We start from the raw sequence: 26,838 nt of genomic DNA, 5'->3' as shown, positions 1-26,838 counted from the left end.
CTTTACCACTATTTGGGGCAATCAGTGACACTAACTTTTGTGTAAACCTGCTAGTGTTGTATAGAATATTTTCTGATATATGTATATGTACAATAGTGATTTGAATAAGAATTTGATTATCATGGTTAGTTGAACACTATCCTGAGTGTCTAGGTATTTTATTAGTTAATTTCATTATGAAGGAATACATCAGATTGGTAAATAACCACTAAACAGTAAATCAAACAAGATGAAAGCAGGAAATTACATAATTTCCAGAAAACAGAGGGGTAACACTGCTTACCGTATAAGTCCTCCTTTGTGCATGTTATTTGCCTCCAAAGACTCAGTTTGTCCTTCGGCAAGTAAAACTTTATTACTGGCACATGCCCTTTGAATATGGTCTGGTGAGGCTTTTTCATTCTAACAAATGCAAATGGATCATTAAGTTATTATTCTTTACTAAAAATAGTTTTCTATCAACAGTTTGGAAGGAAAAAGGTCGAAGAAAGAATAACCAAAAATGTCTACTCAATCTAATTCTATTAAACAAAGATTTGGACTCCATAAATTGCAACAAACTAATTTGCAAAGTTGTTGATGCCATTGAGTGAAAAAAAAATACAAATACAAATAAAAAAATCAATATTTGCTACCAACAGAAGCTAATAGAAAAATAATATTAAAAAATTTATCTCTCTGTTTGAAAGCATGTAGAGATAATGAAAGTAGTCTGCTTCAAAGGTTAATGTTCTACATTAAATTGCTTGCAGACTGAGGCATAATGGTATATCTGAAATAGGTAAATATTTTCAGAATATACAAAATGAGCTACACAAAGTGTGTCATTTCAAACCATGGGCAAGTTTGGTTGGAAAAAGAATAGCAGTAGGAAGTTTCCATTTTTGTAAGTGAAGTCCCAGTCATCTTAATCAAATTTTATCAAATTTTTTTGAAGAGTTGCTATCTGGTTACCACTACTAGTTTTTATCTTTGAAAGAGTTCCACCATCAAAATTATAACATACTGTTAAGCAGTCACTATACATTTACCAATCAAAGGCCTACTGTTAAGCATCTTAAGTTTTCTTAATCCTAGTGTGACTGATACAACTGGCAGATTGGATTGGCTGGTGGCCCATTAATGTTTTTCATTGACCCTCTATCATGTCATACAACATCTGCTCTACCTAAATCTGACCAGAACGTTCGTAGAGAGTACATGAATACTAGTGAACCAACCAGTCATCTTGAACAGTTCAGGTAAGTTTCGATAACCAGACTGATTAGATAAATAACACATACAAGTAAGGATTTGGTGATGTGAGGTCAAACAAGAACTGCATCTTAGTTGAAAATATAGATGAATTACAGATTCTAAAGTGAAACAGGTCACTGAAGCTTGGTCATTGTTTCTTTCATTTTGACTGTTTTTATATGTTTTCCTCATTGTCTGCAGCATATTTCTAGCTCCTATACTCATTACAGAACACTTAGTGTCAAGATGTTACCCAAAAGTTTTGTTAATGCATTCAAATGCAATCTTATATTTACAAGTTCTACAAAATCAGTTTACAGTACAACTGGACTACTGTAGTAACACCATCTAAGCCAAGCTAGCTTCTTTCTAGAAATAATAATTTTGTGAATTATATTAAAATCTACTCCAATTAAATAAAGTGTTTCTCTAGATTAAAGTAAATATTCAGAGTATGATGGTGAAGTACATGCAATACCTCACTATTAGTAATTTCATCTTGAGAACTCAACAGCACATACTCCATTGCCTGCACTTTCTTCATCAACTCAAGATTCTCTACCTCAAGATTTTTGATCTTTCTCTGGTACTCACTGTTTGTTCCCTTTAACCGATTAAGTTCATTTTTCAATTCCACTTCTGTTGCACAAGATCCATCTTTGACCGGTAGGTGACTCTCATGCCTCATAAGTTGTTCTTGCAAGGCAATCCTTCTTTGCCTATCATCTTCATCATCACATAAAGTCTTATCCATGTTGGAAATCTTTTCAGTCAAAGAGACTTTCTCTGACATCAATTCTTCATGTTCTTCTGTTACTGACTTCAATAACTCCTTCAGTTTTCGCTTTTCACAGTTTGCCTCATCAAGTGAGTTTTCAAGGGCCAAAATTGTATTCTGAAGATGAGACAGTTTCTGCAACTGAAACTTTAACTCAGAAATTTCTTCCATTGTTTGTTGTTTTCCATACTCCAAAGTTTTGTTCTTCAATTCTAAATCATATACTATTTTTCTATGTTTCTCTTCATTTGATTTGGCATCCTCCAGTACTTGTTTCATTTGCTCGATATCAGCCATTAACATCTCCTCACTCTGCTTAGAAGCATTAAGCAAATCAACAAACCCTTGAATCTTACTCTTGCACTCTTTCTGCAGTGCCTGTAAATCAGCCTCATAAAATTTAGCTTTTGAACTGATTTCCTGAAGACTACATTCAAGCCTAGCTTTATCTGCACGAAGGATGGATGCTTCATGCACTGCATCTAATGCTAGATTTCCCCCTTCATCCTCACTCACTGACATTTGTGAAGTAAGATTAGTTATCTCTTTCTCAAGATTCTCAACTTTTACTGTTTTCTCTATTTCAATATGTTTTAATAAAATATTCACATTTCCTACTTTGTCTTCATGTTCCTTGAGATCATGAAGAAATCGATCAAGTTGCAAGAGCAGAGCCTTCTCCCTAGATACTATTTCTTTTTGCAGAGAAGAAAGTTTTGATTCTAAAACATCAACTTTGTCATGAAAATCACGATTCTTGTTTCTTGATTCACTTAATTCAACTTCAAGATGGATAATTTGTTCATGCAATTCCGTCTTTTGTCTCTTCAAGTCTCCAGTTAGTGTCTGAAGAGTGCTGCACTCTTCCATAAGATTCTCAATTGTAGCTTGCAATTTTGAGTTTGATCTCCTTGAGACATCCGACTCCTCCAGAGCTTCTGATAACCGCTTTTGTGTCTCCTGAACCTTTTGTTTTAGTTCTGATTTCTGCATCTCCATTTGACCTTTATGTTGTTCAACATCATCCTTTAAATTCACGACAAGTGATCTAGTATCCTCCAGCTCTAATCTGTAGGATTCTTTCTCATTTGTTAGAAATCTTAGTTGGGCTTCTAAACCAGCTACACGTTCAGATAATTTGATATTTTCATGTTCAATCTCAGAATTTTGCAACTCTAGTTCCATTTTGCAATTTTGAAGTTCCACTGTTTTTATCTCAAGATTCTTATTAGCAGAAACATGAAATTCCATGCTACCAGTAATCTCTTCTAAATCATTCTCCACATCTTCCAAAAGTTTAGACATTTCATCATTTTGCTTTTGTAAAGAACCCAAATCTTCCTCCAGTTGAAATTTCTCTTTCTGAAGGATGGAAATAAGATCTTCGAGCTCCTTACTAGAAGATTTTAATTGATCTATCTCCTGTTCCTTTAGCAACAAGGTAGATTGGATCTCATCCTCTCTGTTTCCATCACTTTTAGTTTCCTTTTTCCTTAGTAGGGAATTTAGTTCAAGCAAACTTTTAGTGATATCCTCTACCAGACTCTTCTGACTGAGACTATCTGAAGGGGAAACATCAGAGTTACAATCAAAATCCTCATCTGCAACAGAGCTATCCTTTAAGTGCAAGCTTTTTGCTTGAGCTAAAGCAAGACAAACTTGGTTATTCATTTCAGAAAGCACAATTTGCATACTAGAGTAGTCATTTTCAAAATTTAGTTTAAGCTTTTTGTCTAGATTGGATATTTCAAAGTTCTTTTCTTCTATTTCCTTGTGCATTTGACAAAGCTTTGCCTCAAGGTCACTTGTTTTGTCCTTATAATGTTGTAGTTCTATCTCAAGATCAGCAGAAGCATTCTCAAGGTCTTTGAACTTAGCTGACACTGTTGCAATTGTAGCTTCCTTCCTCTTGAGCTCATCCTCAAGTTCACGTGCTCGAGATTTAAGCAAGACATTTCCATACTTGCAATTGTCATCTGAAATTTCATCGTGAGATTCTTTAGACCTACAAATTTGTGATGGACTTCCTTTCCCAGCATCCTTCAACTTGTACATCAGATCTAAGTTTTCTTCTGTTAGCTCAGCACAATCTGACTCTAACTCCTGTATTTTGTTTTTGAGGGTCTCAATTTCTATTTCTAGATTAGAGTTACTTGTTCTACTACCTAGCATCTCTCCCCTGCATTCAGCCTTGTTGTCCAAAGACTTAGGAATCCTATCCTGTTTTTCTTGTCCATCTAGACAGCTCTGTTGTGAAAGACTAGCTATCTCCAATGTCTGTTTCTCTGTGATCTCTTCTAATTCTTGAAGAATTGAGACAAGTTCAATGTTCGAATCTTGGGTTTGTTTCAACTGTTGAGCTAAATTAGTATTGGATTCTTTATGAAACTTCAGCTCGTCCTCCAATTCCTTCAGAACATGAGCAGAATTTTCATTTTTGAAACTGCCAATATTTGTTTGTTTTGACATGGAGTTCTCAAGTGCCACCTTTAGTTGTTCAACTTCCTGCAATAAAGAGTCACGCTCCCTTTTTGTAGCTGAAAGCTGCTTATCCAGGTTTGCCTGATGCGTAGCCTTCTCTGAAATTTCATTCTTTAAACTCTCAAGATCAAGTTTCAACTGTTGAGAATGCCTCTCCCACATCTTAACCTCATCACAGAGTTCCTCAGTCTCTTCAGCAGTTTGAAGGAGATCCTTTGAAGAATCAGATGGCCTTGATGATCCCATCACTACTCTTTCAGAAGTATGTGCATTCGTGTCTTCCCATTGATTATGCAGTGACGAACCTGACGCACTGGAGCTGAAAGATGATCGATTTGATCTTAAAGGTTCATCTCCAGCAACTGTGCCATAATTTTCACTATATAAGCCAGATGAACCTTGTCTGCCAATGCACTGTGTCCCATTTGAGTTTTTTTTGGTAGACAAAGCAGCCCTGTCCAAGCTATCAACTGAATCAGAATTACGCTGTGAGCATGATGCTGAGAAGTTCGTATCCTGTAAAAAATGTAAAATATCCTAATGGAGTAAGAAAAAGGAAGCATTCATTGACAAGAGTGAAAAAGTAAAAACTCATAACATTTGCCTCAAGAGATCCCATAAATTCCTAGGAACTTAGTTTAAGCAAGAGTTCCAAAATATGATTACCTGACGAGAGTAAAACAAGAAATACTAAGTTACTAATACCAGTTTTAGTCAGAAAAACTAAACAGAAATTATTAGTGAGAATATGTGTAAGAAATTTGCTGTGAGAGACAGCAATATAGAAATAGAAAAATCAGAAAATAATATGTAGCATATAGCTTGTATTGATTTATCTTATTAGAGGATTCATAAGACCAGAATTAGGCACAGGTCTGAGGCTTTTCTTAGCAAAGTTTCAGACATAAGAATTGAAATGGGTTCAATTTAGATAACTAACCAACTTGCCATGCATCTCATGGTTTCAAGTGTTCATCAATATAAATCAGTAAAAAACGAAATGCATCGATGGCCAACCAATATTGATACCATGTTGGCATAGCAAAATATCATTGTCTACCCATGCCAACATAGTTTTGATGGTATCGACTGAGACAGATCTTGTCTCAGCTAGTAATGTCTGAAACCAACAAAGATAGCAAGATTCTATAACAATGAATAATCCTTTGATTCCATCTACTAGTCATGAGAAGAAGATAAAACATTAAAAAAAGGAGGGGAATTGGACAACTATTACTTACTGTGTAACATGCGGTGAGATGTAAAGAAGTTATTCTGTAAATCTAGGATGAAAATGTGGTGAGATTATAAATGATTGGTGCTTAATAAATGTGACAATTGATGAAATAGGTAATAAAAAGTAATTATTTTTGGATGATTATTGTTGTAGCTTAGTAGGCTTATTTATACTGATTGCCCAAATGATATATGGAAAAGTATTAAATACAATTATAAAATCAGTAAGAATCATAGTGTTTATGATTATAACAGTGAATATGATAAATCCACAGATTGATTAAAATCAATTTGAGATTATTATCTTGTAATGGTACTTTTGTTGTCATTACCCCTGGCAACCCCATCAAGATTTCTTGGAAGTTGAGTTTGATTGTCTATTTGTTAAATCACTATTTATATAATGGTTTGGTAAAGATGTCAATCTTCCGTAGAAATATATGAAATGAAATACTACACGTTCTCAGACAAAATGAAAATCAATCTTCACATATTTGGAATGAGCATGAAAAACTGGATTTGCAACAAGATATGCCGCTCTATAATTGTCACATCAAATTTTGGATGTAGCACTCATGGAAAATGTTATTTTGAAAGAAAGGATTGAAGCTAAGTAATTTTGGATGTTCCATTAGCTATAGCTTTTTATTCAACCCCAAAACTTGAGTGATAATGTAGATTGCTTCCTAGAAAGCCAAAAAATAAGATTTCACCCAAAAAATGTTATATACCCACTAGTAGAAAGTCTATCTTCAAGAGATCCGTCCCAGTCTCCATCACTATAAGCATTTACAAGGGTTGGCGATATAAAAAAGACCATGCAGAATAGTGCCTTTAAGATAGTGAAGAATACTTAACACCTTCCCAATGATGTTCAGTGAAAGCATGCATAAATTGATAAAAACGATTGACAGTGAAAGTAATATTGGATCGTGTGATGGTGACATATTTTAATGCACTAACAATGCTTTGGTAGATTTGAGGGTCAACTATAGTAGGGTAGGATGAAGGTGCAGAGAAACCACCTTCAACAATCGGTGTAAAGATAGGATATACACCATCTATTTTAGCTCATTGAAGAAGTCTACTAAAATATTTACTCTGAGAGAGGAGATAACCTTCAGAACATGGAAGAAACTCAATGCTAAGCAAAAAGCGAGCGTTGCTTAGATCCCAAATAGGAAACTGAAGATGAAATAAAGTAGCGATATTTTCTTAAACGCTGTCAGTTATTAGAATATCATCCACATAAATAAGAAAAAAAATTATAAATTTTTCATTTTATTTGTAGAATAGTTAAGAGTTACTATTTGAGACAAAGAATCCCTCAGCATGAAATCATGGACAAGGTGCTTGTCGAAGACCATATATAGATTTCTTGAGTTGACAAACATGTGTTGGAAGTTATGGGTGGATGAATCCAAGCTATTGCTATACAAACACAGTTTCTTGTATCGGCTAATCAGAGCTAACAACTATAGATAGTAACAATCTAATCGCCATAATTTTGATGCTAGACTAAAAGGGTCATTGAATTTAATACTCGGTTGTTGACTGAAATCTTATGCCACAAGACAAGCTTTATAACGTCCAATAGAGTCATTGATATTAACTTGAGTCAGTAAACTCATTTAGAGCCCACAACATTTATAGAGGGAGTACAAGGAACTAAGCTCCATGTTTCATTGCGAAAAAAAGCATCAAATTCTGTAACCATTGCAACACGCCAATTTGGGTCATTGACTTCCTGCATAAAACAAGTTGGTTCAATAGATCTTGAAGAAACCATTAGAGCTCATGGGATAGGGTATCGAGTGGCAATTGGTGGACACTATACAAAAATGTCACTTAGAGGAAGTAAGCGACAAGGAGATCATCTAAGAATTCAAGACTAGAGAGTGGTCATTATTAGAAGCTGAGTCTATAGAAATCAACAAGTATGGAGCAAGACCTAAAATTCCATCCTCATTGTATTTCTAGTACTTCTGGAAACAGCCTCTTGCCAAAGGCAAGGTAAGGCTGCATACAATGGATCCTTTCCCCGGACCCCGCATGGCGGGAGCTTCGTGCACCGGGCTACCCTTTATTGTATTTCTAGTACTTCCTATTAGAGCAACTTGTGGAGATTTTGGTGTACTATTTAGTGGTATTAGAAAGGTGTCCCTATTCTCTGAAGGGGAGTTTGAGGTAGCTAGTGTAAATGGAATGAGGTACCTGCTGCAAATGGAAAGACGAACTCATCAAAAATGTATCGGGTAATATATATCCACCGGCAAATATATATAAGCAACAATGCCCATAATGCAAATTGCTATAACCAAGAAAAACACATTGTTGAGAGAGGGGTTTTAACTTGTGCTTAAAGTAAGGTCGTAACTAAGAATAACATGTGCAACCAAAGATACATAAGAACGTGTAATTGGGAGGTTGATTATAGAGTTTTTCCATGGAATATTTATATTGTAGTAGTGGGGTGGGTAAATGATTAATAAGGTAGATTGAAGTTTGGATGACATCATTCCAAAATTTAAGTGGGACTGATGCATGATTAAAAAAAGCTAAAGTAGTTTCAATTATATGCCGGTATTTCCTCTCTAAGTATCCATTTTGTTTAGTGGTGTGAGGGCAAGAGACTTGCTGAATGATTCTAGAGGAGATAAGATGACGATGAAGAACTTGATACTCTTTTCCTAATGGAATGAAGAGAGAGTATTTTACAGTCAAAGTAGTGCTCAACATGTTTTTAAAAGTAACAAAAAATATTAAGGAGATCAAATTTTTATTTCATAAGAAAAATACAAGTGAACTAACTAATGTTATCAATGAAAATAATATAATAAAGAAAACCCTGATTATACAAAATAGAAGCATGGCCCTATACATCAAAGTGAATTACTTCTAAAGGAAAATTAGAGGTATGCCTACAAGAAACAAAAGGTAGTTTGTGGAGTTTTTCTTTCATGTTTCACATAAATGGGATGAAGAAATTAAAGAAGTTGGCAAGTCACAACGATTGATGATATCCTAAACAAGACGTAGAGATGGATAACCAAGTCGTGCCTGCCAAGACAATTTGTTAGTACGCTCTCCAATAAAGGCTTTGATAAAGGTAGGTTGAAGGTGATAAAGAGGAGGTTGAAGGTGATAAAGACTGCCTTTAATTTCTCCTCAAAGTAGAGTAGTTCCTATCGATGGATCCTTCACAAGACAATGATGAGTATGAAATTCAAAAAGCACATTATTATCAAGAGAAAATTAATGTACAAAAAGTAAATTTATAGTCATAAAGGGGCTTTATTATGTGAAGTGTGTTGTGCATGTGAAAGGTTTAACCACACAAATGAAAAAATGTGTAAGTATAGAAGGATTGTGGCCCTTTAGGGGCCTACTTATCAGGGCAATGGTATGTTATGTCGGAAGCACATGAAGAGAGGCAACTAGGATACATACAAAGGAGCGCGTGATAAATCTATGCTAGGAGAAAGCGAGTCGCAGCGTTGCTGAAGGATCTCCTCAACAAAGCCGTGGAGGTCAACGATCACACTATGAGGTTCGATTCTAATCATCTTGAGGAAGAAGTCAGGGTAGACGAATTTGGCATAGGTATCCGTTCGTAAGTTGAAGATTCTGATAGAGGAGAAGAAATAGATCCGACAAAGGAGATTCTTATTCAAAATGGATGGAGCTTGAAAGCAAAGTCACATTGTCATTCAGTCGTGGGAATGCATAAATGCAACAACGGATAGCCACGATCTTGTAGACATCAAAAGGGAATGACTAGTAGCTTCTAGGCACAAAAGAGATGGGGAGGCTTCTATTGGGAACAAATTTGGGCAAAGAAATAATGTTGAAAAAGAAAAGGGAAAAGATAATGTTGAAAGATTTGAAATTGTTGCTAGAAGAAGCAATAGAGATGGAAAAGAAGGCTCGATTGAGAAAGAAAAATAAAACACAAAAACAACATGGTGTTAGGAAAAATTTATGCCTCCGATGCCATGATGAAATAGATAATAAGAAGTAATTATTTTTGAATAATTTATTATTGTAACCTAGTAGGCTTATTTATACAGATTGTCCAAATGACATATTAAATTAAATATGGTATATAATTATAAAATTAGGTAAAATTATGTTGATTATGATTATAACAGCGAATATAATCCAGATTGATTGAAATCATTTAGGATTATTATTGGTACTTTGTGGTCATTAACAGCTACTACCTATTGTGTAACATGCAATTGTTTTTGCATAAAAATTATTTAAATGAGTATAACATAACATAATATTAACACCGAGATAATTTATTTTAACAAAGAATTTTTTGCAATTATAAACTTAAATTGTTGATTATTTTAATACTTAAACAACACTTTCTCACAGTAATTTTCTCAATTTAACCTAATGGCAATTAGAATTTATTCATTATCATGAAGATTTGTGGACAAAGTGAATATTAAACACAGAAGTAATTGACAATATTAACTAGGAAAGATACTTAAGAAGTATATTGGGGTTTATGTAGATAATAGCTATAAATGACAAATAGTAATATCTTAACAAAATGCAAAATCCTTTTCTAAGATCAATTGATTGCTAACTTCTGCTTCTTTAGCTTTTGTCACATCAGTTTGCACAAAAGAACTTTCTAAAGATTCTTTCTTCAAACCAAATTAAATGAGTTTCTAAGTAAAAAAGTTGTATTCACTGAAGTACTTATCCACCAATCTAACATATACTAGAACTCTGAAAAAAAAAATAGCAATGAAAAGTTGGTAGAGAAAAATATATTGTAATAAAACTAAAAATTTAATGATTTGTGTGGCAAACCTAGACTGATAAATTATTTCTATAGCTGATTTGTTTGATAAATAATGAATGAAAATGTGGTGAGAATAACAACCAAAAACATAAATTGTTACACATTTGCATTTCTCGTAATACATAATTTAGTTAAATTCAATTATATTAATTTGTTGACATATTATCAGATATATTGGTGCAACTATAGTCTATTGCTGAGAGGCATGAAAAAATTGTATTCAAACTGTGGAGAGAGAATAATAACTTAAAAGGGCATACATTTGTTGTTGGTTCATATGCATTTTTCATATTTTCATATATGATTTAATTTGATTTTTCATGTTACAGGATCTAGAATACAAACTGAATATCTGTAAAAATACTAATCCTTTCTTTTAGTGAGTTCATAAGAAGCTATCCTAGCTTAGGTATCAACGGGTCTTCCATCCAATTGTCTTGGCATTTTCTGATTAGATCGTGCTTTCATATGAATATATGATGAGCGTCATTCATCCACCTCTTGCATGCTAGAACTAGTGAGTCATGAAGGGAAAAAGAAACTTTATTCTTAGTCTGACATGGTTAAGTAGTGTGATGCTCTCCTAGCCATGGGTATGCTTAACTATTATAGCAGTCCTCCATCCAAGTGCCTTGGCATATTGGATTGGACTAGTATCCCAACTGTGCATTTTGCATTATTAACAAGTTCAAGATACTAATTAGTAAGTTCTGTCTGACAATAGCAAAAGAGTATTTTTTAAATAGAGTATTAATTCAGGAAAAGGATCATCTAGAAGTCTCCATAGATGTATCGTGAAGCATTGTAATGACTCAAGAAAGATGCAGAGTACCATAGAGGCAAGCGAATGGATCTAACTAATATTCAAATAAAAAATTACAGTATTTTTATAAAAAGTCAAAAGTAGTCCTTGGAAGAAGCTATTGAGAAACAACTTTTGCTTTTCAGTTGTGGAATGAAGTGTTCAAGCATGTAAAACATATAATCTTCTTCGATGAACTAAATGATTGCCATAAACCTTACATGCTCTCTTATGGATGGCACACAAACATTCTTGATAGGCAAGCACTTGATTTGGAGAAAAGCAGGCTAAACCTTAAACAATGGAGCATAGAAGTTCAGAAACTGAAAATTCCTCACTTTGAAATACCTTAAATTTAAGCACATTTCTCTGCCATTTCCAGGTTCTCTTCTAAAGCATGGTTAATTAATTTCCTTAAGAAAATTACCTTCCCTTCCTTTCTAGATAGGTATAGGTTAATTCTGTTTAAGAAAACTACACCATAAACATTGAGAATGAGAATATTACCCTATTTCCAATATCATCTGCATAGGTATAGCCCAATTGATTCCTTGAGGAAGAATTGGTACCACTATGGATTATATTGTCGAATCCATGCTTGCTATCCAATTCAGCGTCGTTATCTTGCTCTTCAAAATTAGAAATTTCTTTCATAGATTTCCCAACCCTACATTAAATATAGCATCAGTAACATTTGAAGTCACACTGGGAAATAAAACAAAACATCAACACACCTGAATTTTGATATCGGGGAACAACTCTGAACCTTGACCTGCACATGAGCCAAAAAATACTGTCAGTTGAAAATAAAGTAGTCATTTTCAACCTCTTGTCAATATCATATGGGAAACAAGAAGCCTCTGACTCGATTAGAAACTTCTTCCATTGGAGCAAATTGTAGCATGAAAATGAAAACAGAGCAATCAAAAAAGAAAATACAAAATAGTCATTTTGGTCAAAATATATACATTGATGTTAACGGATTCATTAAGTTCCTTGGTCATCAACTATAAATCAACAACAGTCAACTGATGAATTATTGTTTTGCAAGGAAAGGTATACAACCACCACGAGCAGCAGTGTGGCCCAACTATTTGGGATTGGCAGTAAGAATCAAATCTAGTCTTTGAGTTTTATACAAGGTTAGACTGATAGTCACAGATATATCGTCCAACCTAGTAGGTATCTCTCTAAAAATAATAGGTATGATTAGATTTGATTTCTATACAAAGGGATGCAATTTCAATACAATAATACAACAAAACCTTATTTCTGAATTTGGTATTTAAGACTCCTTTCAATCTCTCTGCTAGCAGTTTTCTCAATTAGACCTTGTAATTATCTTCTCTAGCATAGAAAGGGCTTCCTCATGGTATTAAGCTTCTCCAGCTCTTGCTCATGTGGTCCTCCATCATCCCCTGAACTTCGACTTCTATTGGCCCATAAAAAAACTCCTCAATGTTAAATTCTGCTCGATTTGCACACACGCCCTTAGGACCATTCTCTTGCTCTCAAGTGGTATGGTTTCAAAAGACAATGGTGGAAAATCCAACAAATATGGCATAATCTCAAACAATGTGACTTTATCAAAGACAAAAGAGTGTTACAACACAGAACCATAACAATTAATAATGCTTTTGAGTTCAAGAGTATATGAGAAAGATACAGTGAGATGCTCTAAACTCACTCCAGAAAAAAAATAGTTTGATTAAAAAAATAGTTTGAAGAGGATATGAAAAATCCATTATTATTGTGTGCAAATGGAAGTACACAATTAATTAGATAGCATGAGGCGAAAACTATATCTCCCCAATATTATTATGGTACACATACATAAACCATCATAATATGTGTAATATCAAGAAGTAGATTCTTGTGTTCATCAATACTATTCTATTGAGAGGTTTATGCATGTGCAAATTAGTGGATAATGCCATGTGAAGTACAAAAGCAAGTAAAAGTTGGTTCCATTTATTGATGACCATTATAAATGCATAAAATTTTAATGAAATGTAAAGTTGTGTCTTTATTTTATTAAAAAGTATTGGAATATATCAAAGACCTATACACATGTTCTTAGCAATAATACTCATGTCACACACGTCTAATCATCAATAATTGTAACCAAGTCTACCAATTATAAATACAATGATGGGAACTCCATATGTATGATTGAACTAAGCTAACAGGAGAAGTCCATACATACTAAGAGGAAATGATGCAAAATGATGCCTACCAAACTCCATTTGCTTTACAAACTCAGTTAGTGAAGGTGAAACACTAAGAAGCTCTTTAATTTAGTCAAAAAAGAATGATCAATCCAACAATGCTACTAGTATAGAATGATATTGGAGGTAATAAGAGCATCGGAGGAGAGGCGATCGGCTAAGTAGTAGACTCTATTAGATTCATGGCCTTCACTAATCATTTTCTTCATCAAAAGATCATGAGAAAAATGATGGGTAGTATGGAATGTTACAATAATTTGAAGATTTTATGGGAGTGTTAATCGATAATAAGTTCGTAGGAAATTTTGGAACATAACAAGATTTATCCTTTAACAAGAATATGAGAACCATTGATGGACAAGTGTTGAGGTGGAAAGATGAAGATTAAAAATAATTTGTGATTATCTCTCACATTTGAATATTACACCTAAATCACATAACAACAAAATCTTAGATTTTACCACCTAAGCAAATACTAAATGTAGTACTTTTAAGTTTTAATTAAATGTGATTAATTAGAGGCACTATTTAATAATCTTAATTTTGAAATTGTTTATAGACTAATAGTTACTATTATGGATGCTAATGCAGAATGAAATAATGATGGATCTAACAATATGTGTAATAGGTAGTCATCTAAACTTATTGCAACATCAATTTGATGGATGGTTGGTGTGATGCCAATGGTAGTAAATATGGAGTATGTTGTATCCATGACCTTGTTCTGATGATGAGACAATAAGGTCTGGGAACATAGATATTGTTTTGATGTTCCAATGATGCATGGAGTTTGTGAAGGTTGTGGTGTAGATGGTGACAATGATAGTGCTATAATTTATTAAGTTAAGGAAACTATTAGCGCCGCCAATGCTAGTGATATTGGTTTGATAGGCATGTGACCTAACGGGTATTGAACCTTTGACTATTAACACAATGAAAGAGTTAAAAGAGGCATGATGATTTAGTGGATGGAGAGGTTGAGGCAGGGAAGGGTGTTGCAAACATGGTTTGAAATCTTGTACTGTGCCGGAAGAAACAATCGAAACATATCATTCTAGTAAATCACCTAAACCAATACCACTCGGTACTAAGGTTCAAGATCTCGAGCCGTGTTGTTCCAATATCGTCCTGATGCTCTGATGCATGATGTCGGTGACAAATGGGAGGTTGGAAGGAGGAGATGAAGCAAAAAAAGAGGCATTGTCTGTGCTGAGTGGTATCGAGTTTTGATAATTTATTAAAATGATATGTTTTGATTATTTTTTCCGGCATGGTGCAAGATTTAAAACCATGCTCAACACAAACAATGTCCCTTCCTATGTTTTATCTTCTTCCTTCTTCAACTCCAATCCATGACCAACATCATACATCGAAACATTGACACGATATCAGACCAGCATTGTTCCGATCAAAGATTAAAACTTCACATGGCTCGAGATGTTGAATCTTGGTTGTAATAGATCTAAATATTATAAATAGAGAAGATTAAACAATTAAAGCTTTAGGGAGTGGTGCATTGCTATAAGGAGGATACCAAAAGGAAAAGGAAAAGTAAAAGGAGGAAGCTTTGACAAGAATTGTAGTTGGTACTTTCTTTAGCTATGAGATAGGAGAAGGATGATTTAAAGAGGATCAAAACTAGGTGGGTTAATTTCTACTTTTTTGGTTGTTTAATTTGATTATTTTATTTTTATACTGAAGCAAATTTTAAAATCTTATTCTATGTTGGAGTTTTAGTAGTCCACCAAAATAAGACTCTTGTAATACCATGTTGGAGTGCCTACAAATACTGTTGGTGAATAAATGAATTGGAGGAAAAAGAAGAAAATAATCAGTGTACTTAAAAGAGCTATTTTACATCTTCTTCCTTAGCCAATAAAAGGTGTTCTAAATTCTAACCCTTCCAAAGCTATTCAAGTTGAAGAAAATGCTAGTAGAGCTCATCAATCCTCACGGAACTATTCATGGGATCACGAATTTATATCGCATGTTTTTTGGTTCTTACATAGTTATTTGTGAGTCCTTGTGGAGCTATATTGCGTCTTCATAAAGCTTAAGAAGCTTCTTCACTTGTAGAATGCTCACAAGTTGAGCAAAACTAAATCCTCTTACTTGCAAAAGATGTCCGTAGAATGTTCGCACATCGTGAAAGAAAAGCCTAGTTCTTCTAATCTTAACCCATGCCATGTGTAAGTCAGTCAGAGATTGGTCGAAAGGATATGATTTTCTAACATGAATTCCACAACTTTCTCCCCTTCCTCACCTCTCTCTATCCACCACCATCACCCTTTTCGTCACCATCTCTCTATGAGCATAACTAGTCAATTAAATCTAGTAGGCAAATCTAGAAATTCACAATGTTCAATTTGTTGGTGCACACAAAAACTTCAACCCAGACTCTCTTAGCTCACTCACCTTTGCCATCAACAATGCACATGAATCAAGACTTCTTAAGTGATGTCAAAACCATTGCCATGGTAGAAATTAAAAGGGTAACCGACCTTCGAGGAGTCAAAAAGTGCAACTTCACCACCTTGACCTCTCTCTTACCTTGATAATCGAAGGAGTAATACTATAACAATTTTTAAAGCTACAAAGGTATTTTCAAGGTTCAAAATCTCACATGATGCCGGAATTTTAGAGTTTAACGGAATACTATTTAGTATTTTACCCCATTATTTTGATCTATAATGCTAATGGAGAATTGGAGTAGAAAGGAGGAAGAAAATGAAAAAGAAGAGAATACAACTATATACCTAACTTCTAACATCTAACTTTATGTCCCACTTAGAATGGTATAATTTTGACAATGTATTATACATAAAAGTTACAAAAAAATAACAAACACTATTTGAATTCATTTTGACGCATTTTATAGCACGTCAAAGGGTGTTGAGTGTCAGTATGACATGATACTCATTAATATGATTGACATGACAATATAAAATAGATCACATGTGTTTAATAGTATCGAGTTTTGAAAATTTATTAAAACAATATGTTTCAACCATGTCACTTGGCATGCTATGAGATTTCAAACCATGGATATTTTTACAATTTTAAAACTTTAGGGTATTTCAAAAGAGGCAAAAATATTTAGGGGTATTTTGAAATTTTCTCCATGGAAAATTAAGTCATGAAGGGGGACAGGAGTGGAAACTTCGATGCTTCCAACAGAGACTGACCTCTGCATGATAAGAGGATTCTAGGTTTTCCAGTGGACAAAATAGGAGTGGCCTTCGGGGGATGAGACTTGGTCTTGGCCAAACTAAATCTTCAACTTTTAGTGGACAGAATAGGAACAAAACGACACAATCTGATTGAATCAAGCAAAGAAGGTAGAAGGTATTTAGAGCTCCTATGAACAAAATAAGAATCAAGTAGTACGACATAACATGGTCTTGGCATGTTTGAGTTAGGTGGAGAGGAGGGGAGGGTACCAAAATGGGAATGGGACAAAGGTTGACCTTAGTCAACAATAGAAGAGGAAGTAAGAGAAGAGCTAGCATGACAAGACTAGGTACACTAGCAGCAAACTCTAATATGAGAACTACTAGAAATACTTCTAGAAATTCAACTCGTGCATTTATTTAGGAAATAAATAAGGGAGGTGAAAGAGCTCTCAGTAGTCATTCCAGTTTCGAGAGAGATGCTCTCCCTTCTCTCTAGAACCTAGAGGGAGTAGACCTGAGTGAGAGGCTAAGAGTGAGGCCGACAATCACGACAACCGACGACATTGAGCCTGCTGGGTGTGGCGCTGGCTTGTTGCATGATGGTGCTGCCAAGCAGAGTGGCGGTGTTGCCTAGTGTTGCCTACTAGAGCGGTGATGCTACTAAGTAGAGTGGTGGTGCTACCAAGAGAGCAGCTTGTTGTCTAACTGAGCGGAGGTACCATCTGGCGGAGTGGTGGTGTTGCCTAGTTGAGCGATGGTGCTGCCTGGCGGAGTGATGGTGATGCCTAGCTGTGTGATGGTGTTGCACGATGGTGTTGCCTAGCAAAGCGGCGGTGCTACCCAGCCGAACGGAGATGCATCCTAGTTGTGTGTCGGTCCTACATCAACAAACGTAGCTCGACAGTAGGAGGAGTTCTGAACTACTGCGAGACACCAAACAGTGGCCTAAGCTACTGCAAGAGGTTGAACTTCAAGCATGGAGTGCCTTCTCCAGTGATCGCCAGAGAAGGAGATAGAGGGGTCGGTGGCCTCACCCACTAGGGACAAAGGAGATGGTAGATTACTAGTGTGTGCGGGACAGGAGTGGGCAGATTGTTGGTTGGCCTTTCAGATTTGAGTGCCACACCTGCCTAATCACTGCCCCATTTATTTCTGACTGGCCAGGGGCAAAAAGCAAGTTGCCTTTGGGCACTGCCCAACAACAACTTGCCATTGCCCAACTGGAGCAAGAATAAGCTGTCTATCAAGAATCAGACAATGACTTGCATGTGACACTTGCACCTGTCAACAACGTACAATCAATAGTGGAGGCTACTGGCACTAGCCATAAAGTTGTCCAAGCTATCACGCCAACTCAGATGGAGCCTATGACCAATCATGTTGCTGAACTGTAGGGATATGGGAGCGGACCAACAAGGCAAACTAATGCGGATATGGACAATCGAGTTACGGATGTGTCCGAAAAGACTTGGGCTAGTCTGTTTAGAGACAACTGGAGTGTGAGTGTGTTCAACTGCTGGAGTGTGAGTGTGTTCACGTCACTGCACTTTGAACAGACAGGCTATCGATTGAAGATAGCCTTTTATGACATTGACACGATGGAAGATGCTTTAGGGTACTGTCTTGCTGGGTGTTTCATGGGTCATAATCTAGGGCAAGTAGGTATCATCGCAATTGCTAATCAATAGCGAACGACATACAACTTCTGTATGCACAAGAGTAGTTGGATTGCCTTCCTTTCGACAACGTTGTAGATCATGATCAAGTGGTAGGGGGAGGCCCGTACTTTGATTTTGATAGCCTGCTCTTTCTGAAGATCATGCCTAGCTACCTTCTGTTCGACGAAGATGGAAGATTTGTTCCAGCTTGGGTTCAAATCATAGTCTTCCAATGGACTGCTGGACTACAAGGGCACTTAGCCTAGTTGGCTCCAAAATTGGTCATCCACAGTACACGAACAAGCTCACTTGTACAATGAAACACCTCATGTCAAGATATCTGGTGGAGATGGATATCAAAGGCATGCAAGTCGACAAGGTGCCAATCACATTATCGACAGGAGCACACAGGTCGACTTAGACATCAAGTTTAAAGCGATATCGGATACTGTGATGGTTGCCATCAGATTGGGCACGCCAAGGAGTCCTGCAAGGCAGCAGCCACGGGCACACCATGCTGCTAGCAGGGTCCCAACCACTTGGACGAAGGGCTCGATCACGAAGACGGCAGCAACATAATTTTGGTCAGACGGAGACGACAACAGCAACTACCGCCCCAAATCAGGAGTTGAGCTCTACTACCATCCAGTAGCCAACGAAACCAGCGGTGCAGACTCAACCTTCTACTGATCCACAACTTGCTACCCATACTGGACCACCGTTGTAGATAGCAGCACTAGGCCATGACGATCGACCAACAGCTACTGGGGGCGGACATGTAGAGCTTGAGTTCAGCATCCCTAGTGCACAAGAAGTAGTAGACAGGGATGGCCAGGCAAAACCTATGTTAGGCATTCACGGTGTGCAAGCAACAACCAAGGGCGGCCAAGTAGAACCTCAACTAGAAGGCAGTGGGCATAACGTGGTTGAATTGGCACGATGCGATACTCAACATACAAACGAGGGCAACCTTCAATCGACCACTACAACGACATCTACCTTAGGGACTGGTTCACTGAGCAGCAGCAAGGAGACCTCAACTGCGGCATCATCCTCATCGGCCAATAGCAAACAACATTTGACCACATTTGTTACTGTCAGATGATGCGGATGAACATGAGGTGTTCGAACTAAGGAATGAAGATCATGACCTAGAATATAAGGGGCTTCCAAAAGCCCCTTAAACAAAAGGGGATTCAACACCTCCTTAAGCAATGACGTGTCAACATTCTTGGACTGTTAAAGATGAAACTATTAAAAGGGGACCTTAATGCCCTTCAACGACGATTTCTTAGTATGGGGATCATTCATAATTTTGGTTTCTCTAATCGTGGGTGCATCTTGGTGCTTTGGGATCCATAGCTTGTCGAATTAGACGTCATCTAGGCCGAAGAACAACTCATCCACTATCACATTCAATGCAAAGTCTCCGGACAGCGTACACTAGCCACTTTCATCTATGGATTGCAGAGTGTGGTGTGGCAGCGACTGCTATGGACCTCCCTCCTAGAGTTAGGGGAACATATCAATGAGTCTTGGATAGTCATTGGGGATTTCAATGCCTTATTGTCAACTTGCAATAAAGTTGTGGGCATGCCGGTCACACACTATGAACTGCAAGATTTGGAAAGAACGGTTCAGCTACGTCACTTGGTGGACTTACAATCAGTGGGGTCTTGATTAACATGGACGAATGGCCTAGTATCATGCAAATTGAATTGGGCTTTTGGTTAATCATCAATGGTTGATGGAAGACTTTCATAGTTATGCAAAGTTCCATCCACCTGAATGTTTATCAGATATATCACTCTTGTTGTATTGTCACCTTGATTCGTGGTGAGCATCGGGAACAACGCCTTTCAAGTTTCACAACATGTGGATGTTCCATGAAAGCTTTCCTGAGCTAGTTACTGCATCTTAGGCTGAGAGGATCCGTGGAACTGTACCAATCCATCCTAAAGAAGCTAACATGTCTAAAACCTTGATTGTCCAACCTAAACAAGTTGCACTTTCAGCACATCTCCCAACAAGCCTTACGAGCAAACAACGAGCTGACGGCTGTACAACACAACATACTAAATGGGCAAGCTAAACCGGACACCTACAATCAGTTACAAGCCAAAGCCACCTGGCTGGCCGAGGCAGAGCCATCCTTTTATCAACAGCGAGTGAAATGCACATATTTGAAGCTTAGCGACAGATGTACAAAGTTCTTTCATAATCTTGTCAAGAGAAATAACAAGCACAACATTATTGTGGCAATCAAAAATGCGTCGGGCAAACAAACGACTAGCACGCAGGAAGTTGTAGAGGTGTTTGTTGCTTACTATCAGAATCTATTGGGCACACCAGTGTACTGCTCGGCACTAAACAGCAGCACCATCCAAGCTGGGACGGTCTTATCAGCTACTGATAGGCAGAAATTAATCAGCCCTAGCACCTTGGAAGACATACGAAAGGCGCTACTGGATATCGACACTAACACAGCACCAAGGCCAGACGGATACTTCAAATTAGCATGGGAAACAATGAAGACCAACCTGTTCAGCACTGTGCAAGAATTTTTCACATCAGAACGTCTCCTCAACCAATGGAATCATACTCTATTGGTGTTAATACCCAAGTTGGACCATGCTCCACATGTCACAAACTACCGGCAATTCTCATGTTGCACGGTTGTCTACAAGATCATCTCTAAGATCCTGACCAAAAGAATGCAAAAGGTAATCGGAAGTATCTTAGATTTGGTATAGGCTGCATTTGTTGAAGACCAGTCCTTAGTCAAGAACATCCACCTAGCCCAAAAGCTTTTGTAGAAATATGCAAGGACAAAGATCTCCACAAGGTGTGTCCTCAAAGTCGACCTTCAAAAGGATTTCGATACGGTGGATTGGAACTTCCTATTGGCTGCCCTTCGAGGATTTGGATTCCCACCACAATACACAGTCTGAATTTCGGAATGTATCACAATGGTTTCTTACTTTATCGGGATCAATGGGGCCATGTATGCTACTTCAAAAGGGGGTGTGATCTTTGTCAAGGTGATCCTCTCTCGCCATTCCTCTTTGGGCTATGCTTGGAGGTCTTTTCGAGATCCCTCAAAGTCACATCGATGCGTTCAGACTTCCATCATCATCTGATGTGTGCAAGCACCGACATTACCCACTTGGCCTATACAGATGACTTCTTTTTGCCTGAGTTGATGAGTCTACTATTGGCTTTCTTGCGAACTATATTACGGAGTTTGGTAACATTGCGGGCTGCAACCAAACCTCAAAAAGTCTAGCATATACCTCGCATGAGTCAATGAACGAACCAAGGATAGATTGTTGGAGCTCATTGGATTCTAGCAAGGCTCCTTTCTGTTTCATTACCTCGACATCCCATTAGCTGTAGAAAAGTTATGCACCAGCAACTACGGTGCATTGGCAAATGTCATATTGTGTAAGCTCGCCTTGTGGCTAAAGCACACACTATCTTATGTAGATAAACTCGAATTGGTGAAGACCATTTTGCAAGGCGTTGAATGTTTTTAGCTTCCCATTTTGCTAATTCCATGTGCCATGATTGGCAAGCTCTATGTCATTTGTCGATCCTTTGCTTGGACCTCCAAACATCCGCCAATTTCCTAGACCACCACTATGTGCTTAGCAAAGGAGGAGGGAGGACACAAAGTTCGCGACTTACAAGCATGGAACTCCACTTTACTTTGCAAATCCTTGTGGAATGTGCAGCGGAAGGACTCTCTTTGGGTGAAATGAGTTCACCATCAGTACCTCCAACACATCAACTTGTGGGACTAGAAAGCCAAGGCCTTAGACTCGCCTTTGATCAAAATGTTGCTGCAACTCAAGGACGTCATACGAGATAGAATAGGTTCTGCATAACAAGGACACACTACATTGGTTAGTTGGTTCACTGCTGTCTAGTAGGGTTCAGTTGCATCTTATCAGTTTTTCAGACCACGGAGTGAGCCCAAATCTTGGGCAACGGTTGTATGGAAGCCCTACCTTATGCCGAAGCACCAGTTCGCACTATAGCTCCTTGCACAAGGCCACCTGCACACAAAAGACAGGTTACCGTACGAGCCGTGCAAAATTTGTCCACTCTGCAAACTTGCCAATGAAACGTTGGACCACACCTTCTTTGGGTGTGTGATCCGCAAAGCTCTTTGGGACAACGTGAAAACTTGGTTGCACCTACGCCATGAGATGAGCACCTCTAAGTGGATGTTGAAGATATTTCTCCGACGCTACCAAGGCAATAGTCGGGTGACTAAAGCTCGATACTTGGCAACGTCTTGTATGGTTTTCCTACTATAGCAAGCTCGAAATAGATGTCAATATGAGAGTGATGTCCCTAACATAGAGAGGATGTTTCTCTAGATTCATACGTATGTTTTTCATTTTATGGGCATCTAATATGTATACCCTCACTTGATATATAATACAATTTACCTTTCTCCAAAAAATAAGAAATAACTAAGGGGAATCGGGCCAAATAAATTCATTTTAAAATGTTTGCCTATTGCATCTAACTTGACTAGAATGTAGAGGTCTCAGGATGCATCAAGAATTTTCATAATTTCCATTGGATGCAAGTTATGCAAGGAAATGAGGTTTTGTTTCATAAACAGAGTAAGCTTAACCTGTAAAGTTGTCCCAGAATCACACTTCTGCAAAGGAAGGAACAGAGGACCAGTGTCACCTGCACTCAGAAAATCTTCTAGATTTAAGGTGACCTCACCAATGATCACAGATCTAGTAGAAGCCTGTTTAAAAAATCCATGTTAGCATCATAGTCTCAGCTTTAGCTATTCAGTGCAAACTACTTGATATCTTTGTCAGAGGGACATTTTATCAGAAATTAAGATGACAATGCATGCATATATATAGCCATATAGAAACATAATGAAGTTTGAATCAGACCGGTGAAATGACAATCTTAATCTGGCTTTCTTCAAGCTCTTTTGATGTATCATCTTGAGACACCCATATAGATTCTGCCTCTGTCCACTGACAGTTTCCACTTCTCACAGTAGCTTTGCCAGTTTTAGCAATCGTTTTTCCAGTCTCCACTGAAACAATAGAAATAAAAAGCTTGTCCCATCCTTTAGGAACCTGCATGACAAAATGAAGGTAACTCTTTCCAGACCAATCTTTGTACATATATGAATCCTTATTTTATAATATATACGAGTGGAACAAAATTCAAAAGAAGGCAAACATAAAATGCCATGTGAAATAAGACAATGAAACCATAAGACAGGAAACAGTAGAAGAGGTGGAGAATATTGAATACCAGTCAGAATATCTATCTATCTGGAAGCATAGGAATGCCCTTAAATCTAATCAGAGTTCAAGAGAAAAATGCATAGCCAAACAATTACAATATGATGTTTTCTTGACTCACCCTTGAGGAATGAATTGAAAAATATGAATATCTACCCACAAATTTAAGTTGACAATGCTGAAGATCTAAATCATCTAACTGGTACCAAGGTCAAGAAATATTGTTATAATAGGAAGAATAATTGCAAGTAAGAAAAAGAAAACAAGAATTAAAGGGGGTTTGTGAACTAAGACAACTTGCTAAACTTGCAAACTCTAATTTGCAGTACAGTATCCAAAGTTCTACAAGATGACAGCATTTTAGTTAGGCCTTCATTATGCACAATAGCCACTAGCTAATTGATCTATGGAAAGAATAAATGGTTAACAGCATGGCAACACCCTCAGTAGCAACAAGCTACTGTGCATGCATTCACCATCAAAATGAATGCAATGCAAGCAAAGTTTCGAAACTTGAGTATTTAATTTGGTCATCTGAGATGGCAGAGCCAATATAGCCCTTTAGCTGAGATGGAATGACACATGGAACTTATATTGAAGTAAACGGATGGGTTTTCTTGAGATGGCAGCCTATCTAGGTATTAGGGCTGAGGAAAGATTCATCAATGTAAAAAGGGTGTAGACAACTTTAAGGTGTTCACTATTTGAGCTCTCTCCTATGACAATATTACTTTTGCTCGCCTATTTCTTACATTTTTAGGCAGTGCAACTTTTAAAGATTTTACATTTGTTGATTGGTTTTTTCAGTTGTCATGAAGCTCAATAATAAGCAAGCCTGGTTGAGATAAATTTTGACTCAACTTGCCTCATATAGATCACTAGGATCATATGTAAGATTAATTCATGTTAAATCAAATGATCTACTTAGAAACTCAAAAGGACATATTATATACAATTTTTAATTTTAAATAAAATTTATGGATGAATTAATAGTGATCTTAACGAAAAAAATAAGAAGCAAAAGAATATTTATCAAATGGTCGTTGCTAAGACAAAAATGTACATAGTTATTAAAACCAATTAAGTACTTAAGTAAAGAACTAAATCAGGGTATTATATTAGTAATATTGCAAAAAAAAAAAGAATCATCAAATAGTAAAAAGATTATATAATGGCATGATAAATTATAAACTTATCATTTCTAAATCACTAATACAATAATTCTCTCATTACAATATATGGTTAATTATTTAATGTTTCTCTAAAAATATTATGTAGTGACTGAGTTAATTAATGAATGGGACATTTTTAATGTTCAATGTATTATTTAAACCCTGTAATGGCATCCATCATAACAAAAATATTGTTCAAAATTTTATTCTCTACATAAGGCTCAAATGCAAATTGCTGGGGTTCTGAATTCTTTTGGGGTCAATTGACCACACTTCACATTGATAAGCTACCCCTAGAATCACCCAACATTAACTAAATATCAAGAATGTTTTCCTCCATAGTGATAGAATATGGAGCAACTTCCAAGGTTTCTTGCTGACAAGAGTATGTTCTTGGATATAAATATAGTTAACTGGGTTAAAGCAATCTCCTGAGCATGGTTTGGTAAATATAGTTTTGCTCTAATTCAATTGGTAAGAATCAAAAGTGTATCAAATTTTAGTTGATGGAGACAAGTGGCACAGTTTATAAATGCAAAAATAAAGATTCTAAAGCTTAGTTTTTAATTTGGCATAATTTGAAAAATGATGAGCTTATTTGCAAAATAAGACATGAAATTTTAATTAATATTTTTACATGTAGCTAAATTATATATATGTTACACTACACATCAAATTGAGGATAGTTGACTTATCTAAAGAAGAAGAATTTCTTTTAAGAGTTTTAAATTTTCCCATATGGGTCATTTTATTTCTACCCATCATTTCAATGTTACTTATTTTTAATTATATTTGATAAAAATTTCCAATTACATTTGATAATGCCACAAATAATAATTTTACATAGTTATTTTTTAAAAAATAATCATATCATGACAGATTTTTTCATATTCATAGCATTTGTCACATCCTAAACATATGGACTTAAGGTGATATATGAAAATGTTGCATAAGTTACAAATTTATTTAGATTTATTTAATCATCAAACTCTATGAGTTAGGAATTTAAAATTATGATTTTGCAATAGCTAGTTTAAAAAAATAATAAATGTTGCACATGTTACAAATGTAACATGTAGTTATATTTAGTCAAACATCAAACTCTACAAAACAAGATTTTATAATTTTTTTATGAACATATGCATATCAAATATAAAAAAAAAATGATCTAATATACTGCATGGGTGAAACTCAAGCTACCTTACACTGAAATCATCTTTTTTAGAAGCTTCACACATGTTTTATGTATTATGTAATATTAGTTATTTATTAAAAAATTTAGATATAATAACCTTTCACGAAGGGGAGTCTTGGTGCAATGGTAAAGTTAATGCCATGTGACTTGGTGGTCATAAGTTCGAATCACGGATTAACTTCTTACAATACAGGATAAGGTTGTGTACAATAGACCTAATGTGGTTTGACCCTTCCTGCGAGCTTCATGCACCGGACTATCTTTTTTTAACCTTTCATGAACCAATTAGAGTTATGGAAGAAAATTATATATATATATATATATATATATATATATATATATATATATACTATTTTTGATGTTATTTGTGTAGCTAATTTTAGATTTTAAAATTATATATAATATATATTTCTACTATTTTTTACGTTATTTGTGTAGCTAATTTTAGATTTTAAAAATAAATATGTAGTTTTTATAAATTATAATTGAATTTGATAAAATTTAGAATTTAAAAATGCACAAAAAAGATATTAAACATTAAAAATATATTAAATAAAACATATACAATTTATAGTGAAAGGTAGATCATTAAGTATTCCCATGGCCTTTAGTACCTTCTTCTTGCAGAAGGCAAGGCATATTGCTTACATTTCATAGGAGTTTAATCAAGCTAATGCTTGTTCTAGTCAAAATAAGGCAAATGAACTTAGTTTCTATTTAGCTTTTATTAGTAAAAGGGCAACCCAGTGTACGAAGTTCCCGCTAA

At 36.1% G+C, this 26,838-nt stretch overlaps 1 protein-coding gene across 1 annotated transcript in view; it reads right to left on the bottom strand.

The window, feature by feature from the left end:
* Positions 1 to 279: 279 nt before the first annotated feature.
* LOC141845941 (uncharacterized) overlaps positions 280 to 26,838 on the bottom strand; it is a 40,713-nt gene continuing 14,154 nt past the window's right edge. The window contains exons 2-7 of the mRNA XM_074733933.1: positions 23,343 to 23,534; positions 23,063 to 23,185; positions 12,090 to 12,127; positions 11,863 to 12,022; positions 1,715 to 5,011; positions 280 to 402 (exon numbers count right to left, since the gene is read on the bottom strand). Of these exons, the coding sequence (XP_074590034.1) occupies positions 280 to 402; positions 1,715 to 5,011; positions 11,863 to 12,022; positions 12,090 to 12,127; positions 23,063 to 23,185; positions 23,343 to 23,534 (3,933 nt within the window). The remainder of the gene's footprint in view (positions 403 to 1,714; positions 5,012 to 11,862; positions 12,023 to 12,089; positions 12,128 to 23,062; positions 23,186 to 23,342; positions 23,535 to 26,838) is intronic.

The sequence above is a fragment of the Curcuma longa genome, chromosome 15 (genome assembly GCF_044706935.1).
Source record: "Curcuma longa cultivar G26 ecotype Majalengka, Jawa Barat chromosome 15, ITB_CL_G26_1.1, whole genome shotgun sequence".
Lineage (NCBI taxonomy): Eukaryota > Viridiplantae > Streptophyta > Magnoliopsida > Zingiberales > Zingiberaceae > Curcuma > Curcuma longa.
The sequence above is the reverse complement of the archived record's forward strand: the minus strand, read 5'-3'. Positions and strand labels throughout refer to the sequence as shown.